Below are 23,018 nucleotides of genomic sequence, written 5' to 3'. Positions count from 1 at the left end.
GCCCTGTCCCCCCAGGATCTGAGTTTAGTCCGGATGTGGGGGGATAGGAGATTGGCAGCGGCAGAGCGGAGGGTGCAGGTGGGAGTATGCCTGTGGAGGAGGTCGGTCAGGTAGGATGGGGCCAGGTTATGGAGGGCTTTGTAGGTTATGAGGAGGATTTTGTACTGGATTCTCTGGGGGATGGGGAGCCAGTGGAGTTTATAAAGGAAGGGGGTGATATGGTCACGGATTGAGGTGTGTGTGTGAGTAGACGGGCAGCGGAGTTTTGAATGTATTGAAGTTTATTGATGATTTTTGAGGGTGCGCCATAGAGGAGGCTGTTGCAGTAGTCCAGACGGGAGGTGATGAAGGCGTGGATGAGGGTTTCTGCAGCTGTGGAGGAGAGGGATGGACGGAGACGAGCAATGTTTTTGAGGTGGAAGAAGGCTGTCTTTGTGATGTGTTTGATGTGTTTGTCGAAGGAGAGGGTTTGATCAAGGATGATTCCAAGATTCCGGATGTGAGGTGAGGTGGATACTGGGAGACCATCAATGTTGAGGATGAACATTGTTACAACTCTCTGAGTGAAAAAGCTTTTCCTCATCTCCGTTCTAAATGGCCTAACCCTTATTCTTAAATTGTGGCCCCTGGTTCTGGACTCCCCCAACGTTGGGAACATGTTTCCTGCCTCTAGTGTGTCCAATCTCTTAATAATCTTATATGTTTCAATAAGTGCCCCTCTCACCCTTCTAAATTCCAGTGTATACAAGCCCAGTCGCTCCAGTCTTTCAACATGCGACAATCCCGCCATTCCGGGAATTAACCTAGTGAACCTATGCTGCACACCCTCAATAACAAGAATATCCTTCCTCAAATTTGGAGACCAAAACTGCACACAGTACTCCAGGTGTGGTCTCACTAGGGCCCTGCACAACTGCAGAAGGACCTCTTTGCTTCTATACTCAATTCCTCTTGTCATGAAGGCCAAAATGTTATCAGCTTTTTTCACTGCCTGCTGTACCTGCATGCTTACTTTCAGTTGTCTACATGAGTCTGTAGAAATTAGATACAACAGTGCACTTTTAAGTAGCATTATATTAAAATTGCCCCTTTTCATGTGCATGCTGACATCAATTCCTGTGCTTTACATGTTTAGAGTACAGGATACGTGCCAAATTTCCTCTGTCTCCTCATGAAGTAAAGACGTTGGTGTGTCTCCTTGGTTATAGCTTCAATCTGGTTTGTTCATGACAGAATATTGGTAATATTAACACCAAGGAATTTGAAGCTCACAACCATTTCCACTTTGGCATCAATGTAGTTGTCTGGGGCATGTACTCCATCAAGCTTCCTGAAGTCAATAACCTTCATCTTGCTGACATTGAGGGAGAGATTATTGTTCTGACACCATTTCTTCTACTCCATCTCATTATTATTCGTGATCCTACCCAACACTGTGGCATGTTCTGCAAACCTGTAGATGGAATTAGAGCCAAATTTGGCTGCATAGTCATGAGTGTTTGGGGAGAATAGTAGGGTACTGAGAACGCATTCTTGCAAGCGCTGGTGTTGGGAATTATTAGGGAAGAGGTGTTGCCCCCTTTCCCCACTGAGTGAGGTCTGTGGGTCAAAAAATCAAGGATGCAAGTGGCAAGTGGCAGAGAGGGATGTTGACTCACAGGTCCAGGAGTTTGGATGGGATTATTGTGTTGAACATGGTGCTGCAGCCAATAAATAGAAGTCTGATTTAGGAGTCCTTGTTGAATATAGGTTTTCCAGGGAGGAGTTTAGAGCAAGGCATTTGGCATCTGCTGTGGAATGATGCTTGAGGAGATCCTCCTCCATGAAAGCTCTTGCTGTGATCGATTCACCCATATAAAGGAAGGATGTAATTATGTTATTAAAAAGTGCAGAAGAGATTCACCAGGACGTTACCTGGACATGTGGGCTTGAGTTATGGAGTTGATAGGCTAGGACTTTTCCCTTTGGAGCATAGGAAACAGAGGGGTGACCTTACTGATCATGAGGAACATAGATAAAACACATACTCACAATCTTTTTCCAAATACAGAAGATTCTAAACCTAAAGACATACAGCAGTGTTAAGGTGAGAGGGGAGAGATTTAAGATAGAACCCTAAGGGCAACTTTTCCACTCAGGGGTAATCCGAATGTGGAGTGAGCTGCCAGAGGAAGGTATGGAATCAGATACAAGAATCAGATTTCAAAAGCCATTTGGACTGTTATATAGATAGGAAGAATTTTAGAGAATTATGGGCCAAATGCATGCATATAGGCCAGAATGCTAACTAGATTGGCTTGGACAAGGCGAACTGAAGGGGCTGTTTCCGTACTATATTGCTCCATGTCTATATGACTTCTTGTAGCCAAACCTGCAGCTGTTCAGCACACTCAAAATCACTTTGCTGGAGGCAGCTAAAATGCCAGTTGGACTGAATTTCTATGCTCTGATTCTTTCCAAGTTTGCGCTGGACACATTTAGTCTCATCTCCTGCTGCAGAAAGGTGGTGTTATTGATACTTGCTATTTGAATTAGGGAGAAATAGCACAGAAAAAAGACAACCGGCCACGGCGATCAAGTCCATTTACACCAATGTTACATTAATCCTTTTTTTCCCCCATTCTCCCTAACTTGTCATCGACTCCCCCAGATTTTACTGCACACCTACACTCCAAGGGAAATCTACAGTGGTCCGTCAACCTACCGACTTGCTCATCTTTGGATGTGGAAGGAAACACCCACCTGGTCACGGGGAGAATGTGCAAACTCCACACACTCAGCAACTGGCGTCAGAATTGAATCAGGGACACTGGTGCTGTGAGTCACTTCTCCTTGGAGTGAGAGGTGAGCACTTCTCCTTGGGGTGAGAGCAGTAGACTGTTATCGAAACATACAGGACATAAACAGGGCATTTGGCCCACCATGCCAATGTCGACCTAGTTGTCATAGCCATTTTCTAAGATCATCTGAAAGCTGCAAAGAATTCTTAATATTATGTATAGGGTCCAGTCCAGCCAGAAGTTGGTAGATGATTGATGCAAGCAGATCAGGATGGGATGATGGGGAGGGATTGGAAAGATAGGCCAAGTGAGAAGAAACCCAAGTGGATAGATGTGTGGGTGATGGGCGGATAGAACCTGGGGAGAATGATCCATCCCTTACAGCCTCTATCTCTATTTTCCTCCTTCCTTGCCCTTCTTCCACCTGACTCCAACTACCCATCAACCCCATCTTACTTGATTCCACCTGACACTTACCAGACTCCTTCTCACCCCTCCCTCCTGCCTCTTTATACTGGCCATACACTTGCAGTCTTGATCCTAGGCCCTGAACCAAAATGTCAACCTTCCCGTACCTCCACAGATGCTGCCTGACCTGCTGAGTTCTGCCACCAGTTTGTTTCTTCATTCCAGATTTCAGCACTTGCACTCTTCTGTTCTCTATTAATTAGCTTTCTTCCTTCTACCTTAAACGCCCCAAAAGGCATTATTATTTTGCACTCACTATAGCTTCTTGACTTGCAGTTTGAGTAAGACTGGTTGAAAGTAAACCACCAATCATTTCCATTGACTTTTCAAGCTTGGTTGTATCGTGGTCCTGTGAGGGCATGCTTTCGCCTTTCTCTCGCTCAATGTTTTTGAATATGGGAAAGGGGAAAGGTAACTGCAATATAAAGAATCAATGCTGTTATAGGTGCACGTGCATAAATGGCAAAAACTCTGGCACTCTCATTGTATATTATTCCCATTTAGTGGAAATAAAATTCAAAGTTAATGAAATAAATCAAATGCAGAGGTAATCCTTGCCAACTAGGCCAAATGGGCCAACTGATGAATGTGAATCTATATCTTCCATCGTCCTTGTTGCATTATTGGCCATTACTTTGTTGGCCTGAAGAAGTCTTGATTAATTGTGATCCAGTCATTCCGCGATTATCTCAGGAGTTAAAATCTGCCCAAAGATTTCATTAATTCGAGTCTCATTTCATTTAATTAATTCTATTTTCACAGAAATACTTAGTGGAAACGGACGAGTTAAGTTTGAAATCAAATGACAAAACTGTCACAGATGTACATACCATTCACTTTGTGAATATGCCCCTCAGGATACTATATAGTGGAATCTTCATTATTACACAAAATCAGGAAACCTGAAGAGAAATTACTGTAGCATCAACTCTTCACAAGTTGCCGTCACACTTACATGGCTTGGTTCGCTCTGGGTTTCATCATGGAACTCAATTTTGGGTGTATTTTCATTCGTCCCAAGTGTATTGTCTTGGATTGTCACTGAAGTCCGGAACTGCAATAAGAAGTTTCAAATGATGGCGATCAAATGCAGATAAACCTTCAGATACCTCTCTCACTGCTTCATCTGGGGAATCACAACCTAGTTAACTTTTAACCCACCGAAGAGCAAAGGAAGATATGATTCACACCGCTTTCAAGCAGCACTTACCTGCCAATAACTAATGCCCAATTTGGCCTTCAACAGGAGCACTACACTTGAGATCTCATCACAGCCTTGGTGCAAACCAAAGAGCCGATTCCAGAGGTGAGGTAAGAGTGATACCTTTGACAATCAAAGCTGTGTTGATCAAAAAGGAGCCCTGGTAACATTCTAGCCAAAGTGGTTGGTTGGAATCATATATCAAAAAAGACCATTGTTGCTGGAGATCAATTAGCACCAAGAGTTCAAGAGATCAGTGTCCCAAGCCCAACATCTTCAACTGTTTCATTAATGACCTTCCTGCCATCCTATGGTCAGAAGTGGAGTTATTTAACGATAACGGTAATGTTCTATTCCATTTGCAACCCTTCAGCAAATTGACCAGCTCATGCAGTGACAAATCTGACAAATAACCTCTGTGTTGCACATGTAGGCAAAGCAATCTCAACAAGAATGGATCAATCATTTATCCTTGAAGTTACCTTCACCGATACCCATGGGGCTACCATTGACAAGGAACACAAATGGGCCAGCTATATAAATACCATGCCTACAAGGGCAGGTCAGAGGCTGAGGATCCTGTAGTGATCCATTACCTCCTAATATCCCAAGTTCTTTGCTCCATTTACAAGGTACAAATCAAGGAGATGATGGAATACTCAATGCTTGTCTTGATGAGTGCAACTCCAACAGCTCTCAAGAAGCGTAACCACATCCAGGGCAAAGCAGCTCACTTGACTAGCAGTCCAACCACCATCTTAAACGTGAATTTCCCCTACTACCGATGCACATTGACAGCAGTATTTACTATCCACAAGATGCACAGCAATTAGGCTCCTCCAACACCAACAAAGTTTACCCACAAAGGAAGCAGGAACATGGCAAGATCACCACACACAGGTTCCCCAAGTCACACATGATTTTGATGTGAAAATATATTGCCATTCCTTCATCCTCTCTGGGTCTAAATCGTCTAACTCCCTTCTCCAACAGCACTTGTGGGAGTATTTTCACAAAGAGGATTGCAACTCACCGCCACCTTCTGAAGGAAAATTAGTAATGAGCAGTAATTGCTGGCCTTGAAAATGACACCCTGTTCTCTGAAAACTCATCAGCTCTTCCTGAAATTGTATCTTCTCTGGCTGAGATCAAATGATTACTGCTATTTGTCAAGCCAAGCCATTTCCCCCACACAGGGGGAAATGTTTATGCATGATGAGTACCCAATGTTTAACCCTGGGATTAATTTAATGTGACCTCATCCACCAATACATTTTTAAAAATGAACCAAAAGCAGCTGTCCTCCGTGCAGAATTTTCAGACTAATTCATGTGTTGGTAGAAAGTGGAGGACTCAATTGTTGAGGTCCATGCAAGAATCAACAACATAGGTCACAGATGAAATGAGGTGCTTCACCAGCAATATCCTGGCTCAGTTTACCAGTTGAGTTCAGACTTACCAACTTGGTTGGTGTGTTTATTGACATAAAAGCGCTATCAAATTGATTGGTTAATCCTTGTTCCATCATCATTTCATCTTGCTTATCGTCCTGGATTGTTATTTCTGGAGAAGGAAACTGCAATAGGAAATGTCAAATGATGAGACGGAGATGCAAACAAACTTTCATATAACTGTTAACACTCAGTCATCAGTAGCTCCTCCAGAAATTACCACCACATTCAAGGATATTTTCTTTCCCACGATTATTAGATTCCTGAAAATAACTCTCACAAGCTTAGGATGTATCCCTAACCCCCAATTAAACTCGCTGCAGCCCTTTCCCTTTATTAAATGTGCAATGTCTCTGTTGTTATCACACCATATTCAGCACTCTGGTGCCTTCCTCTTCGCACTACCTAATGTACTCGTATATGGTATTGATTGTAACCATGTATGGATGTTTTTAGCAAGATGGCAAGCAAAACAACGTTTTTCACTTTATCTTGAAACACACGACTATAATAAGAAACCAAAACTAAACCAAACTCTACCTTTTTATGGAGAAAGTAAAGAGAAGTCAGTGTCATCTGCAAATCTATAGCTGCAGGGGAAACCATCAGATGGAAATCAATACTCTAATATTCCTGCTCAGGGTTGCAGCATCTCTGGAGAAGGTGAATGAGCAATGTTTTGAGTTGGGATTCTTTAGTCCCAACCCAAACTCTGTTCTCCAGAGATGCTGCCTGACCCACTGAGTTGCATCAACAATGTCTTTTTTTTCATAAAACCAGCATCTGTAGTTTGTTGTTTCTTCTCACATTTCTTCACACAGAAGGTAGTGGTGAGTCTGTGGAATTCTCTGCCACAGAAGGTAGTTGAGGCCAGTTCATTGGCTATATTTAAGAGGGAGTTAGATGTGGCCCTTTTTGCTAAAGGGATCAGGGGGTATGGAGAGAAGGCAGGTACAGGCTACTGAGCTGGATGATCAGCCATGATCATATTGAATGGCGGTGCAGGCTCGAAGGACCGAATGGCCTACTCCTGCACCTATTTTCTATGTTTCTATGTTTCTATGTTGTGTCTATATTTTACTGGTCTGAGTTCTCAATGACCACAGCTTTAATTGATGGGACAACATGTTTGTAAAGTAATCACAGATCATTCATTATTATGCTCCCTGAAAAGAGCCAAAATGGGTAGCTCTCTTCAGTCTTAAAAGGCTCCCAGCCCAAACATTCGGAGCACATTACCCGCCAACAATTAAGCTGCACCATGTCTTTGACATGTCTGTCATTTTCTCCTCATTTTAACCTTGGTCAATTTCAACTATGTACTTTTCATTCTTGTTAAAACTCTGTTTATAGAGTCAGGGTTATAAAACTTGTGAACAGACCCTTTGGCCCAATTTGTCCTTTCTGACCAAGGTGCCTACCGAAGCTAGCCCCATTTCCCCTCTCTCTTCAAAACCTTCCCTATCCTTAAAGCTAGGGTGGCACATGGCACAGCAGTAGAGTTGCCGCCTTACAGCACCAGCGACCCGGGTTTGATCTTGACATAAGGTGCCGTCTGTACGGAGTTTGTACGTTCTTCCTGTGACAGCATGAGCCTTCTCTGGGTGGTCTGGTTTCCTCCTACACTCCAAAGGTGTACAGGTTCATAGGTTAATTGGCTTCTGTGAATTGTAAATTGGCCATAATGTGTAGGACTAGTGCTAGTATATGGGGTTATTGCTGGTTGGTGCGGAGGTGGTGGCACAAAAGGCTTGTTTCCACACTGTATCTCTAAAGTCTATCTACTTGCCTGACTGCTCAAATTGTATCTGTCTCTACCCGTCTCTACTACTTCTCTGTCCAGTGCAAGGTGCAGCTTATTCCATATATCCATCACCTTCATTGTGGAAAAAAAAAACTGTCCTTCAGGTTCCCTTTAAATCTTTCCCCTCTCACTTTAAATCCGTACCCTCTAGTTTTAGATTCCCTTTCCCAGAAAAAATAACTGTCACTATCCATCTTGTCTATGCCGGTCATAATGTTAGATAGCTCTCTAAAGTCACTCCTCAGCCTCCTTCACTCCAAGGAAAACTATCCCCACTCATCCTGTCCCTATCCTCAACCACCCCCCAGTCCTACCAGCTCATTCATTTGACATACAGTAGATCTGAGCAATATTGTTATAGGTCTGTGTTCATTGCAAAGGTAACATCCGCTCTTTCTTTTTCTAAATCTGAGAACACCTACGTGGAACCATCGGTGATGTGATGGTGGTGGTAATATTTTCCAGTATTATCTTGAACGGGGTTAAAGGAGGCTTGAAAGGCATTGTGGAGCAAAGGAAGTGATAAAGTTGGCTACCTAGCCTTGCCTTGCAGAGGTTGATGGGATGCTTGACTAAAGAAAATGTGGCTAAAAAAATGTGTGTACTGCAGAAGTCAAGCCCAGACAGCTAATTTGGTTGCAGAGATACTTAACTATTGTGTATATGGTCAGTTGCATGGAAGATATTAATGGCCAAAACTGCCTTCATGTCTGGTTACACCAATGTGATAATTGCCTTTGTTGTGTACCTCTAGTCAGAGGTCAATCTAATTCCTGCTGAGACCCCTTGTAACAAGACAACTGACGGTTGGTTTTTTAGGGTTTGTGCCCCTGGTTTTTTGATCATTATTTTTTTTGGTCCGTCTGGTTTTTTGGGGGGTTTGAGCCCCTGGTCTGTTTGGGTTTTTTGGTCCATTTGGTTTCATTAAGAATTGTGATTAAGAATTATCATCAAGAGTTGTAATTAACTATTGTGATTAGGAACATGGGAAATAAATTGGACACCACTGACGGGGGCGCGCCCGTCCAACAAATATGCTACTGAAATCCAAAATGTAAGAGCGATTATAGAGTTTTAAGCTTCAAGTTAACAAAGAGTTTGGGAAATTAATCATGGCCGGCGGGGGGAACATGGAATATGGAAACTATTAAAAGAGCATTGATCTGGGAGAGAGATGCTGGGAAAAAGTGGAAAAAGAGAATTGGGGAATGGAAAGAGGAAGCCGAGAAAAGGTGGAAAGAGGGAAGAGATAAAGTTTGGAGGACTACACATGTAGAAGAGGGATAGAGCTCAGAGATAAAGATGGGACACTGAAGGACAAGAAAGTGCTTGAGGCAGAATGTCACTGGGCAGAGGAACAGGAAAAACAGGAGAAATATAGTGGCGCCAATAAGCAGCAGGGAAGCAATGGGTTACAAAAAAGGGAAAAACGAGGGTAGAGAAATCCTCCGGAGGGCCCATATCTGGCACGACGACCCTATTTGCTAGTGATGAGGAAGATGATGAGGTGGTAGTGAGACCACCTTCCTGTGCCCAAACCAGGGCGATTGGAATGGCGGCTGGTGCAAGACCTCAGAGCCATAAATAAAATCGTGACTCCAATGCATTCCATCGTACAGAACCCCGCAATTATATTAAGCAAGGTCCCGGCAGAAGCTACTATCTTTACAGTGATTGATCTGCAGCATGCCTTCTTTGCAGTGCCTCTGCATCCAGATTGCCGGTATCTGTTCGCATTCACCTATGAAGGTAACCAATATACCTGGACCCGGCTACCTCAGGGGTTCGTGCATTCACCTACTATTTTTCCCCAGGTTTTGGCAAACCAACTGAAAACCTTACAACTACCCAAAGGGTCAACGGTAACACAGTATGTCGACGATTTACTCCTCGCTAGTAAGGATTTGAACAATAACTTCGAAGACACCAGTGATCCCCCGATGGAAGGTCTCTCAGGGACAAAAGACAGTTAAGTTCCTCGGAACCTTGTTGAGTGCAGCTGAACGGCCACTCACTCCCGAGAAACTCGCCACAATTACAAAGTACCCACGCCATCGAAACCCAACGCCACAGACTCTGAAACAAATGCGGGCGTTTTTGGGGGTTAGTAAACCTTTGCAGACAATGGGTTCCTGATGTAACGATTTATACAAAACATCTTTCCCCGTTAGCATCTACCAATGCGCCCAAGCGCCTCGAACTTGACGAGCAACAGCAGGCTGCTTTTACCCAGTTGAAGGAAGCCCTTTCCTCAGCCCCAGCCATTGGACGGCCGCTGTATGATAGACCTTTCCAACTCGATGTTACCGTAATACAAGACTGTGTCTCCGCGGTGCTCACCCGACCGATACCACGGTAACGCTCGGAGACCGGTGGCGTACCTTTCCGCACGACTGGACGCAGCAGCCCGCGGGTACCCTCCATGCACACAGATTCTGCCTGGTATACATGCGGCCATCTCAGCAGCCTCTAATATTACTCTACATCAGCCGATAACCGTGTATACTACCCACTGTGTGGTCACCTTAATGAACGCTGATCAAACCAAGTACCTTACTCAGGCAGGCACGGCTCGGACGCTACAAGATGGCACTCCTGCAGAACCCTAATCTTACCTCTCGCTTCTGTTCAACAATGAATCCCTCCGCCTTTCTGGCACATCCACCAGTGCATTCCGACTCGCCCCCTACGACAATTAATGGCCATAGGACTAGCGATTATTAAGTGCAGTGCCCACACGGGGGGGGGGGGGGGGGGGGGAGACGATGCCGTCTCCCGGGGAAACGCGTATGCTGACCAAGTCGTTAAAACAGCGGCTAGTCAGTCAGGTAACCTGGTACCCCCAGGGGACATGATCCTAGCGAACAGACCGGTCAGTCCTGCCACATATGGGTGAAGTGCAAAAACTACAGAGGGACGCCTCTGATACCGAATATCATGTGTGGAAACGTAAGGGTTGTCATACACAGGTCTTTGGATGACCCCTCACGGACAAGTACGTGTACCCGATGTATTTTTGTCTGTGCTCTTCACTTACCTGCATTCTCTCACACATGCAGGTAAGGAGGGAATGATAAGAATTGTAAAGGAGACGTGGTGGCATCCAAAAATTCAGCAAGAGGCATTAAAACTGGCCACGGAATATAAAATCTGTCAAAAAATTAATCCGGGAAAGCCAGTTAAAGCGCCCTCAGGGACAACACCGATGCCATCACGTCCCTTTCAAAGTCAACAAATTGACTTTATTGAAATGCCTCGAGCTCATTCTTACAAATACTGTTTGATAATTCTGGACCTATTTAGTAGATGGATTGAAGCCTTGCCGACCGTTAACAGCACCGCCAAAATAACAGTCACCTTGTTATTAAAGGAAGTTATTCCAAGGTTCGTACAACCATAAACCATCAGTTCTGATAACGGCCCGTACTTTACAGCTGCAGTTAACAAAGAGATATGCAACCACTTTTGTATTAAACAGCAGTTTCACTGTACCCATCATCCTCAGGCTGCAGGGATGGTTGAGAGGGCTAATGGAACATTAAAAAACAAATGGGCCAAATTAATGGGTGAGACCGGACAGCCATGGATTAAGGTATTACCACTGGCACTATTTCAAGTCAAGTCAAGTCAAGTCGTCAACTTTATTTGTCACATACATATACAAGATGTGCAGTGAAATGAAAGTGGCAACGCCTATGGAGTGTGCTAAAACTACAAAACAGAATAGAAAAAAAAATTTAACACAAAAAATAAATTAATACAGTAAATTAAAGTAGTCCCTGGTGATATGAGAGTTAACAGTCCTGATGGCCTGTGGGAAGAAACTCCGTCTCATCCTCTCTGTTTTCACAGCGTGACAGCGGAGGTGTTTGCCCGACCGTAGCAGCTGGAACAGTCCGTTGCTGGGGTGGTAGGGGTCCCCCATAATGTTGCTGGCTCTGGATCTACACCTCCTGATGTATAGGTCCTGCAGAATAGCAGCTTGCAATAGCCGCTTGTAGATATCATTTGAAATGAGAATCACTCCACATAGTGCTACTAAGTTATCACCAGCAGAAATTATCTATGGGAGACCTCTAAGGATCCCAAGGGGAGATTATATGTCCCACCCGGGAATTTTAGACCTCCACGCATTAAATGGTCTATGCCCATCAACTAACCCGAATACTTTCAGGGTTACATTTGCAGGTTAAGGACGCACAGAAGCCGCTGCCTGAGGGAATTGACCACCACCCATTACAACCCGGTGATTACGTGCTGATACGCAACTGGGATCGGAAGAAATTAGGAGAACATTGGAAGGTACTATTCCAAGTCCTGCTCACCACACCGACTGCAGTAAAGGTGGAAGACAAGCCCCGTTGGATACATTGCACAGACTGTAAACGAATCGGCGGGCAATACGAAATGACCCCCACCGGAGGACTTGTGGTGATATTTGCCATCTTGGGACTATTATTCCTAATTGTCCTTTTGCTGCTTAGATGTATCTTACCATTAATTACCACAGCTTGCAAGAATAGCCGCTTGTAGTTATCATTTAAAATGATAAAAGGCGGGAATGATAAAGTTGGCTACCTAGCCTTGCCTTGCAGAGGTTGATGGGATGCTTGACTAAAGAAAATGTGGCTAAAAAATGTGTGTGCTGCAGAAGTCAAGCCCAGACAGCTAATTTGATTGCAGAGATATTGTGTATATGGTCAATTGCATGGAAGATGTTAATGGCCAAAACTGCCTTCATGTCTGGTTACCCCAATGTGATAATTGCCTCTATTGTGTACATGGTTGAGTCCGAATGAAACAAGGCCTAAACTGCCTTCATGCCTGGTTACACCAACGTGATAATTGCCTCTATTGTGTACCTTGAGCACTGGAACTTATGCAAAGTTTAGCTCAGATAGCTAATTTGGAGCAGGTTTATTCCATATATGGTAAAGCCATCTGTTTGTGGATTCTGCATGTCACCTCCATAATAAAAAGAAGCCGTATCCTACTATTGCTGAAATGGGTGTTCAGATCTGGCAAGTATAGCAATGTACTTGTTGCCGGCTCTGCCACTTCCCGCCTGGGCGTTAGTGGGTAAGCTTCTTGTGTTTTAAGTTGATTAGCGTGGTTGTCTATTTGTTACAAGGTCAAGAACTTTAACGTGGTGGTGGTAATATTTTACAGTATTATCTTGAACGGTGTTAAAGGAGGCTTGAAAGGCATTGTGGAGCAAAGGAAGTGGGGTAAGTAGGTTCGGACAAAATCATGCATGCGCGAGACCAAGTAGCAAAGCCTGGTCTACAATCATGCTGGGCTTCTTGCCACTGTAGCTTATTCTGTTAATCTGTATGATAGATGAATCACACACAGGTGTGTTCCACATCTCAAGAGAGAAGTGAAAGTCAGTCATCTTCAAACCCTAATGGTCTGCCTTAGAAGAGGAACTATTTTGTGAGAAATCAAATTTTATTTGGAGAATATTGTTTGCATTATTTCCTGTGTAATGCACATAAGAATATTTGAGTATATTCTTCCAAGCAATTTTGATAACAAAGTGGCTGAAAAGGCCTTGCTGACTCAGAATTGGCAACACCTCATAGCCATCTGATACGTTACTAGAGTGAATTTTCAAATCTGGTATTTAAAACATCTCAAATAACCTGATTATTTGGACTCAAACTGAACCTTTTTGATAATCACTAGTTTTCAGGTTGATGAAGGACTTACTACAGATGAGCTCCGGTGTCTGTGGCCGCTCAATCTTTTGCTGCCTTCTCCCAATGAAAAATGTCGAGAGCGTCTTTCACGTATCACATGTTTTGCTGCAGTTTGCTCAACTGATGCACTTCCTGAGTCCCATGGCATAAGCCTTTTAGTAAATGTCTGCAGTGTTTGCTGAATAAAAGACAGATTCAAGATAAAACATAGTTAACAGAATCAGCAGATACAAAACTTCTATTTATATTACACACTCTGAGCTGCAGCTAAACATTTCAATTGAAAGATCATTTGCCTGACAAATCATCAATTTCTGCCTCCATGGACGCTGCCTGACTAGCTGAGTATTTTTTTCTACAGTTTTGTCTCATTTTATGATAATCAGGTAACTTGACTTGGGTCCGTGTAGGGAATAGATTTCATGAGATCATCCATTCCAGAAAAAGCTATTTGATCTATTTTGCCAGTGCAATATCCATATCATTCCTATTTTCCGACATTTGCCCCGAACACGTAAAATATCTCCTATGTCTGCAAATCCCTTATAAAAGTTACTACTGAGTCAGTTTTAGTCTGATGTTCCAGGCTACTAAATACAATTAATTACTTTTGTTCAGAAAATTCTCCTCATCTGAACTGTGGTTAGAATCACAGAAAATCAGTGATACTGAAGGAGGCCATAAAGATAATTGTGTCAAAGGTGGTAAAAATATTACCTTGACTAACACACCCCTTCCTTCAGAAGATCTAGGACATTTCTTCAAGGATCAATCTTATGGCAGGAATTTCTGGGCATAATCCAGAAGATGCAGGACCATTTTGTTCCAAAGAGTAAGAAATATTCTAAGTGGAGTAAGAGGCAACCTTGGCTGACAAGGGACGTTATGGATCGAATAAAACTAAAAGGAAAAATATATAACATAGCAAAGAGTAGCGGGAAGCCAGAGGATTGGGCAACTATCAAAGGACAACAGAAGGTAACAAAAAGGGCTGAAAAGATGAAGTACGAGGGTAAGCTGGCCAAGAATATAAAGAAGGATAGTAAAGCCTTCTTTAGGTATGTTAAGAGAAAAAGATTAGTAAAGATAAATGCGAGTCCCTTGAAGGCAGAAACGGGTGAAATTATTATGGGTAACAAGGAAATGGAAGAAAAGTTGAACAGGTACTTCGGATCTGTCTTCACTAAGGAAGACACAGACAATCTCCCAGATGTACTAGAGGACAGAGGATCTAGAGAGACAGAGGAACTGAAAAAAAGTTGCATTAGGCGAGAAATTGTGTTGGGTAGACTGGTGGGACTGAAGGCTGATAAATTCCCAGGGCCTGATGGTCTGCATCCCACGGTATTCAAGGAGGTGGCTCTAGAAATTGTAGATGCATTGGTGATCATTTTCCAATGTGCAATAGATTCAGGATCAGTTCCTGTGGATTGGAGAGTAACTAATGTTATCCCACTTTTCAAATAAGGAGCGAGAGAGAAAACAGGGAATTATAGACCAGTTAGCCTGATATTGGTCGTGGGGAAGATGCTGGAGTCAATTATTAAAGTGGTAATAGCAGCACATTTGGATAGCAGTAAAAGGATTGGTCCTAGTCAGCACGGAAATATGAAGGGGAAATCCTGCTTGACTAATCTTCTGGAATTTTTTAAGGAAGTGGCAAGTAAAATGGATGAAGGAGAGCCAGTGGATGTAGTGTATCGAGACTTTCAGAAAGCCTTTGATAAGGTCCCACATGGGAGATTGATGAGCAAAATTAGAGCACATGGTATTGGGGGTGGGGTATTGACATGGATAGAGAATTGGTTGGCAGACAGGAAGCAAAGTAGGAATAAACTAGTCCTTTTCAGAATGGCAGGCAGTGGCGAGTGGAGTGCCGCAAGGCTCGTGCTGGTGCCTCAACTATTTATAATATACAGTATATTAATGATTTGGATGATGGAATTAGAAGTAATACTAGGTTTGCAGATGACACAAAGCTGGGTGGCAGTGTGAACTGTGAAGAGGATGTTAGGAGGCCGCTGGGTGACTTGGACAGGTTGAATGAGTGGGCAGATGCATGGCAGATGCAGTATAATATTGATAAATGTGAGGTTATCCACTTTGGCGGCAAAAACAAGGAGGCAGATTATTATCTCAATGGTGTCAGATTAGGTAAAGGGGAAGTGCAATGAGACCTTGGTGTCTTTGTACACCAGTCACTGAAAGTAATCGTGCAGGTACACCAGGCACTCCCTTTACATGGAAACACAGAAAATAGGTGCAGGAGTAGGCCATTCGGCCCTTCGAGCCAGCACTGCCATTCAATATGATCAAGGCTGATCATTCAAAATCAGTACCCCGTTCCTGCTTTTTCCCCATATCCCTTGATTCCGTTAGCTCTAAGAGCTAAATCTAATTCTCTCTTGAAATTAATCCTGATTTGTATGAGCAGGGCTCAGCTCAGAGAATTCCACTGATTCATGGGAAAATAACTGCAGATGCTGATTCAAATCGAAGGTAGACACAAAATGCTGGAGTAACTCAGCGGGTCAGGCAGCATCTCAGGAAAGAAGGAATGGGTGATGTTTCGGGTCGAGACCCTGTCTGAAGATGGGTCTCGACCCGAAACGTCACCCATTCCTTCTCTCCTGAGATGCTGCCTGACCCGCTGAGTTACTCCAGCATTTTGGGTCTACCACTGATTCATAACTCTGGGTGAAAAAGTTTTTCCTCTTCTCATTCCTAAATAGCCTACCCTTTATTCTTAAACTGTGACCCCTGGTTCTGAACTCCCTCAACATGGGGAACATTTTTCCTACATCTAGCCTGTCCGGGTGCAGCCCAGTCGAGGGAAGTGCGCAGTGAGAAAAGTGCGAGTCTTTGGCTGCGAGTCTTTGGCTGCGAGTCTTCGGCGAGGAGGCTGAGGTGAGGAGGTTACGCTTGTTTTTGCGTCTGAATTGTTTTTTACTTCACTGAAGTAATGGCGGACAAGTTGGTGCAGCGTGTTTCCTGCAGGATGTGGGAAGGTAGGGACACCGCTGGAGCTTCTGGGAGATACACCTGTAAGAACTGTGTCCAGGTGCGGCTCCTGAATGGATGTGTGGCGGAGTTGGAAAAGCAGCCGGAAGACCTCAGGGCCATCCGGGAATGCGAGAGTTTCCTGGACAGGACCTACAGTGAGGCTGTCACGCGAAGGGTCCAGGTCGAGCGAAGGTGGGAGACTGTTTCAGGGGGGAGCGAACGTGGGCTACAGGAGACCCCGGTGGCTGTGCCTATTGCAAACAGGTACACCCTATTGGGAACTGTTGGGGCAGAAGACGCTTCCAGTCCGAGCGGCGGACGTGTTGGCGGATCTAACCCAGGCAAGGAAACTCGACCGGGGAGACCGAAGTCTGGAAGAGCCATAGTAGTGGGTGGCTCCATTGTCCGAGGTACGGACAGTAGATTCTGTGGCGACAGGCGGGACTCGAGGATGGTCTGTTGCCTCCCTGGTGCCAGGGTTCAAGACATCATGGACGGGCTTCAGAACATCCTAGCGAGGGAAGGCGATCAACCAGAAGTAGTTGTGCACGTGGGCACGAACGACGTCGGGAGGAAGAGGAAGGAGATACTGCAACGTGCGTTTAGAGAGTTAGGAAGAAGACTGAGAAGTAGGCCGTCGAAGGTGGTTGTCTCTGGACTGCTTCCTGTACCTCGTGCTGGTGAGGGCAGGAATAGAGAGATCGGGGATATGAATGTATGGCTGAGGGGCTGGTGCAGGGAGCAGGGATTTAGATTTCTAGACAACTGGGATCTATTCTGAGGTAGGGGTGACCTGTACAAAAGGGACGGGTTACACCTTAATAGCAGGGGGACCAACATTCTGGCAGGTAGGTTTGCTAGTGCTACAAGTGTGGCTTTAAACTAAGTAGTGGGGGGGAGGGGTTGACAAACTGGGAATATGGAGATGGAGTTAAAGGGGAAGCAAATACAGGAGAAATTGCAAAGGACTCTCGAATGAATGGGGAGGGAAGTTCTAGAAGGGATAAGAGAGTAAGGTCAGGGCCAATTGTGTGAGAGGGGAGGTGAATACGGAAATTAAAGTGTTGTATTTAAATGCGTGAAGCGTAAGAAATAAAGTGGATGAGCTTGAGGCTCAGTTAGACATTGGCAAGTATGATGTTGTGGGAATCACAGAGACATGACTACAAGAGGACCAGGGCTGGGAACTGAATATTCAGGGGTACACAACATATAGAAAAGACAGACAGGTGGGCAGAGGGGGTGGGGTCGCTCTGTTGGTGAGTAATGATATTCACTCCCTTGCAAGGGGTGACATAGAATCAGGAGATGTAGAATCAGTATGGGTAGAAATGAGGAATTGTAAGGGTAAAAAGATCCTAATGGGAGTTATCTACAGGCCCCCAAACAGTAGCCTCGACATAGGGTGCAAGTTGGATGAGGAGCTAAAATTGGCATGTCGCAAATTTAATGCTACGGTGGTTATGGGAGATTTCAGCATGCAGGTAGACTGGGAAAATCAGGTTGGTAATAGACCCCAGGAAAGAGAGTTTGTGGAGTGTCTCCGAGATGGATTCTTAGAACAGCTTGTACTGGAGCCTACTAGGGAGAAGGCAATTCTGGATTTAGTGTTGTGTAATGAACCTGATCTGATAAGGGGACTCGAGGTAAAAGAGCCATTAGGATGCAGTGATCACAATATGATAAGTTTTACTCTAAAAATTGAGAGGGAGAAGGGAAAATCAGAAGTGTCAGTATTACAGTATAGCAAAGGGGATTACAGAGGCATGAGGCAGGAGCTGGCCAGAATTGACTGGAAGGAGGCCCTCGCAGGGAAGACTGGAACAGCAATGGCAGGTATTCCTGGGAATAATGCAGAAGTTGCAGGATCAATTTATCCCAAAGAGGAGGAAAGATTCCAAGGGGAGTAAGAGACACCCGTGGCTGACAAGGGCAGTCAAGGACAGCATAAAAATAAAAGAGCAGAAGTACAACAAAGCAAAGAAGAGTGGGAAGCTACAGGATTGGGACTCTTTTAAAGAGCAACAGAAGATGACTAAGAAGGCAATACGGGGAGAAAAGATGAGGTGCGAGGGTAAACTAGCCAATAATATAAAGGAGGATAGTAAAAGCTTTTTTAAGTATGTAAAGAGGAAAAAAATAGTCAAGGCAAATGTGGGTCCCTTGAAGACAGAAGCGGGGGAATTTATTATGGGAAACAAGGAAATGGCAGACGAGTTGAACCGGTACTTTGGATCTGTCTTCACTAAGGAAGATACAAGCAATCTCCCAGATGTTCTAGTGGGCAGAGATCCAAGGGTGATGGAGGAACTGAAGGAAATCCACATTAGGCAGGAAATGGTGTTGGGTAGACTGATGGGACTGAAGGCTGATAAATCCCCAGGGCCTGATGGTCTGCATCCCAGAGTACTTAAGGAGGTGGCGCTAGAAATTGTGGATGCATTGGTGATCATTTTCCAATGTTCTATAGATTCAGGATCAGTTCCTGTGGATTGGAGGGTAGCTAATGTTGTCCCACTTTTTAAGAAAGGAGGGAGAAAGAAAATGGGAAATTATAGACCAGTTAGTCTGACATCTGTGGTGGGGAAGATGCTGGAATCAATTATAAAAGACGAAATTGCGGAGCATTTGGATAGTAGTAACAGGATTGTTCCGAGTCAGCATGGATTTACGAAGGGGAAATCATGCTTGACTAATCTTCTGGAATTCTTTGAGAATGTAACCAGGAAAATTGACAGGGGAGAGCCAGTGGATGTGGAGTACCTTGACTTTCAGAAAGCCTTTGACAAGGTTCCACATAGGAGATTAGTGGGCAAAATTAGAGCACATGGTATTGGAGGTAGGGTACTGACATGGATAGAAAATTGGTTGACAGACAGAAAGCAAAGAGTGGGGTTAAATGGGTCCCTTTCAGAATGGCAGGCAGTAACTAGTGGGGTACCACAAGGCTCGGTGCTGGGACTGCAGCTATTTACAATATACATTAATGACTTGGATGAAGGGATTAAAAGTACCATTAGCAAATTTGCAGATGATACAAAGCTGGGTGGTAGTGTGAACTGTGAGGAAGATGCTATGAGGTTGTAGGGTGACTTGGACAGGTTGTGTGAGTGGGCGGATGCATGGCAGATGCAGTTTAATGTGGATAGGTGTGAGGTTATCCACTTTGGTGGTAAGAATAGGAAGGCAGAGTATTATCTGAATGGAGGAGATCTTATCGAAACGTATAAGATTATTAAGGGGTTGGACACGTTAGAGGCAGGAAACATGTTCCCAATGTTGGGGGAGTCCAGAACAAGGGGCCACAGTTTAAAAATAAGGGGTAGGCCATTTAGAACTGAGATGAGGAAAAACTTTTTCAGTCAGAGAGTTGTGAATCTGTGGAATTCCCTGCCTCAGAAGGCAGTGGAATGCATTCAAGAGAGAGCTGGATAGAGCTCTTAAGGATAGCGGAATCAGGGGGTATGGGGAGAAGGCAGGAACGGGGTACTGATTGAGAATGATCAGCCATGATGGGCGGCACGGTAGCGCAGCGGTAGTGTTGCTGCTTTACAGCGAATGCAGCGCCGGAGACTCAGGTTCGATCCTGACTACGGGTGCTGCACTGTAAGGAGTTTTGTACGTTCTCCCCGTGACCTGCGTGGGTTTTCTCCGAGATCTTCGGTTTCCTCCCACACTCCAAAGACGTACAGGTATGTAGGTTAATTGGCTTGGTAAACGTAAAAATTGTCCCTGGTGGGTGTAGGATAGTGTTAATGTACGGGGATCGCTGGGCGGCGCGGACTTGGTGGGCCGAAAAGGCCTGTTTCCGCGCTGTATATATATGATATGATATGATCGCATTGAATGCCGGTGCTGGCTCGAAGGGCCAAATGGCCTCCTCCTGCACCTATTGTCTATTGTCTAATACCTTAAGAATTTTATATGCTTCTGTAAGATTCCTCTCATCCTTCTAAATTCAAGCCCAGCTGACCCATCCATTCCTCAGATGTCAGTCCCGCCACCCCGGGGATTAATCTGGTGAACCTACGTTGCACTCCCTCAATAGCAAGAATGTACTCCTCAAATTAGGAGACCAAAACTGCACACAATACACTAGGTGCGGTCTCACAGGCCCTGTACAACTGCAGCAGGACCTCCTTGCTCCTAAACTCAAATCCTCTCGCAATGAAGGCCAACATGCAATTAGCTTTCTTTACTGCCTGCTGTACCTGCAAGCTTACTTTCAGTGACTATTGTTACACCTCCTCTTTTCCTAATCTGACACCATTCAGGTAATAATTTGCCTTCTGTTCTTGCCACCAAAGTGGATAACCTCACATTAATCCACATTATACTGCATCTGTTCCATGCATCTGCCCACTCACCCAACCGACCCAAGTCACCCTGCAGCCTCATAGCATCCTCCTCTAAGCCCACTCTGCCACCCAGCTTTGTATCATCTGCAAACTTGGAAATGTTACATTTAATTCCCTCGTCTAAATCATTAATATATATTGTAAATAACTGGGGTCCCAGCACTGAGCCTTGGGCACCCCACTAGTCACTGCCTACCATTCCGAAAAGGACCCATTAATTCCTAGTCTTTGCTTTGTTGTCTGCCAATCTGTTCTCTATCCATGTCAATATCCTATCCCGAATACCATGTGCTCTAATTTTGCACACTAAGCTCTTGTGTGGAACCTTGTCAAAGGTTGTTTGAAAGTGCAGATACACCACATCCATTGGCTCTCCCTTATCCATTCTAGTCAAGTCAAGTCAAGTTTATTTGTCACATGCACATACACAATGTGCAGTGAAATGAAATTGGCAATGCCTGCGGATTGTGCACAAAAAAGAATTACAGTTGCAGCATATAAATAAAGTTAATACAGAGAAGACAAAATTTAGTCCCTGGAGTTATAAAAGTTAACAGTCCTGATGGCCTGTGGGAAGAAACTCTATTTCATCCTCTCCGTTTTCACAGCGTGACAGCGGAGGCGTTTGCCTGACCGTAGCATCTGGAACAGTCCGTTGCTGGGGTGGCAGGGGTCCCTCATAATCTTGCTTGCTCTGGATCTACACCTCCTGATGTATAGGTCCTGCAGGGGGGCTAGTGTAGTTCCCATGGTGCGTTCTGCCGAACACACTACTCTCTGCAGGGCCATCCTGTCCTGGGCAGTTCCCAAACCAGACTGTAATGTTGCCGGACAGGATGCTCTCTACAGCCCCAGAGTAGAAGCAATGAAGGATCCTCAGAGACACTCTGAATTTCCTCAGCTGTCTAAGGTGGTAAAGGCGCAACTTTGCCTTACCCACCAGTGCGGCAATGTGCGTTGCCCATGTCAGATTCTCTTTGATGTGGACTCCCAAGTATTTAAAACTGCTCACCCTATCCACAGTAGACCCATTTATCTCCTTAGCGTGTACCGCTGCTTACCACTCCGGCCTGGCATCCAGCAATATGAACGACTACAAGGTAGAGTCCTACCGACTGTGAAAGGCGGTGAAGGACGCAAAAAGGAGATACCGGGACAGGATGGAGTCACAGATGGAGCAGCAGGACACAAGACGCCTTTGGCAGGGGCTACGGACTATAACTAACTACCGGTCCAGCCCCCCCTCAACCGGAAGTGACGGCTCCTCCCTAGCTGATGACCTGAACTCTTTTTATGCACGGTTCGAGACGGCCAACATTACCCCTCGCTCACCGTCTAAAAACAACACCGACGGGGTGCTGGCTAGCGAGGCTGGAGGGGGATCCACTGCCGGGGATGTGCACACATTCTCGGTGTCCGAGCACGACGTGAGGAGGGCTCTGACGCGTGTGAACACGAGGAAAGCTGGAGGCCCAGATGGTATATCTGGGCGAGTACTAAAGTCTTGTGCTACTCAGCTTGCTCCAGTGCTCAGCACAATATTTAACATCTCCTTGGCAAAGTCCGTGGTCCCTGCATGCTTCAAAAGATCCATCATCGTACCGGTGCCAATGAATGCCTCTCCAGTGTGTTTAAATGACTACCGACCGGTGGCCCTCATCTCGGTTGTCATGAAATGCTTCGAGAGACTAATCAAGAAGCACATCTGTGCCCTCCTTCCTCGCAACATGGACCCACTACAGTTCGCATACCGTCTGAACAGGTCCACGGATGATGCGGTCTCCCAGGTTCTGCACACCGCTCGCTCTCATCTGGACAGCCAGGGGGGCTATGTGAGGATGCTGTTCATTGACTTTAGTTCAGCTTTCAACACAATAGTCCCCACCAGACTGGTTGAGAAGCTGCTGGAACTGGGGCTTAGCACCCCTCTGTGTGCCTGGGTCCTGGACTTTCTCACCGCCAGGCCCCAAGTGGTCAGGATGGGGGAACACACATCTAGCCCCCTCACCCTGAACATAGGATCCCCCCAGGGTTGCGTCCTTAGCCCCCTACTGTACTCCCTGTACACACATGACTGTGGCCAGGTTCAGCTCAAAGTTTGCTGATGACACTGGTGGTGGGCCGGATCTCCGACAACGATGAGAAGGCCTACCGGGAGGAGGTGGCTGATCTGGCACTCTGGTGTCAGGACAACAGCCTCCTCTTGAATGTCACACAAACTAAGGAGCTGATTGTGGACTTTAGAAGGGCT

General features: G+C 45.1%; 1 protein-coding gene across 1 annotated transcript in view; it reads right to left on the bottom strand.

The window, feature by feature from the left end:
- LOC144596249 (uncharacterized) overlaps positions 1-10,440 on the bottom strand; it is a 127,493-nt gene extending 117,053 nt beyond the window's left edge. Inside the window, exons 1-3 of the mRNA XM_078404460.1 lie at positions 10,320-10,440; positions 5,909-6,025; positions 4,204-4,302 (exon numbers count right to left, since the gene is read on the bottom strand). Of these exons, the coding sequence (XP_078260586.1) occupies positions 4,204-4,302; positions 5,909-5,980 (171 nt within the window). The 5' untranslated portion in view covers positions 5,981-6,025; positions 10,320-10,440. The remainder of the gene's footprint in view (positions 1-4,203; positions 4,303-5,908; positions 6,026-10,319) is intronic.
- Positions 10,441-23,018: the final 12,578 nt, after the last annotated feature.

Source organism: Rhinoraja longicauda, chromosome 8 (genome assembly GCF_053455715.1).
Source record: "Rhinoraja longicauda isolate Sanriku21f chromosome 8, sRhiLon1.1, whole genome shotgun sequence".
In the NCBI taxonomy this organism is placed as follows: Eukaryota; Metazoa; Chordata; class Chondrichthyes; order Rajiformes; family Arhynchobatidae; genus Rhinoraja; species Rhinoraja longicauda.
The sequence above is the reverse complement of the archived record's forward strand: the minus strand, read 5'-3'. Positions and strand labels throughout refer to the sequence as shown.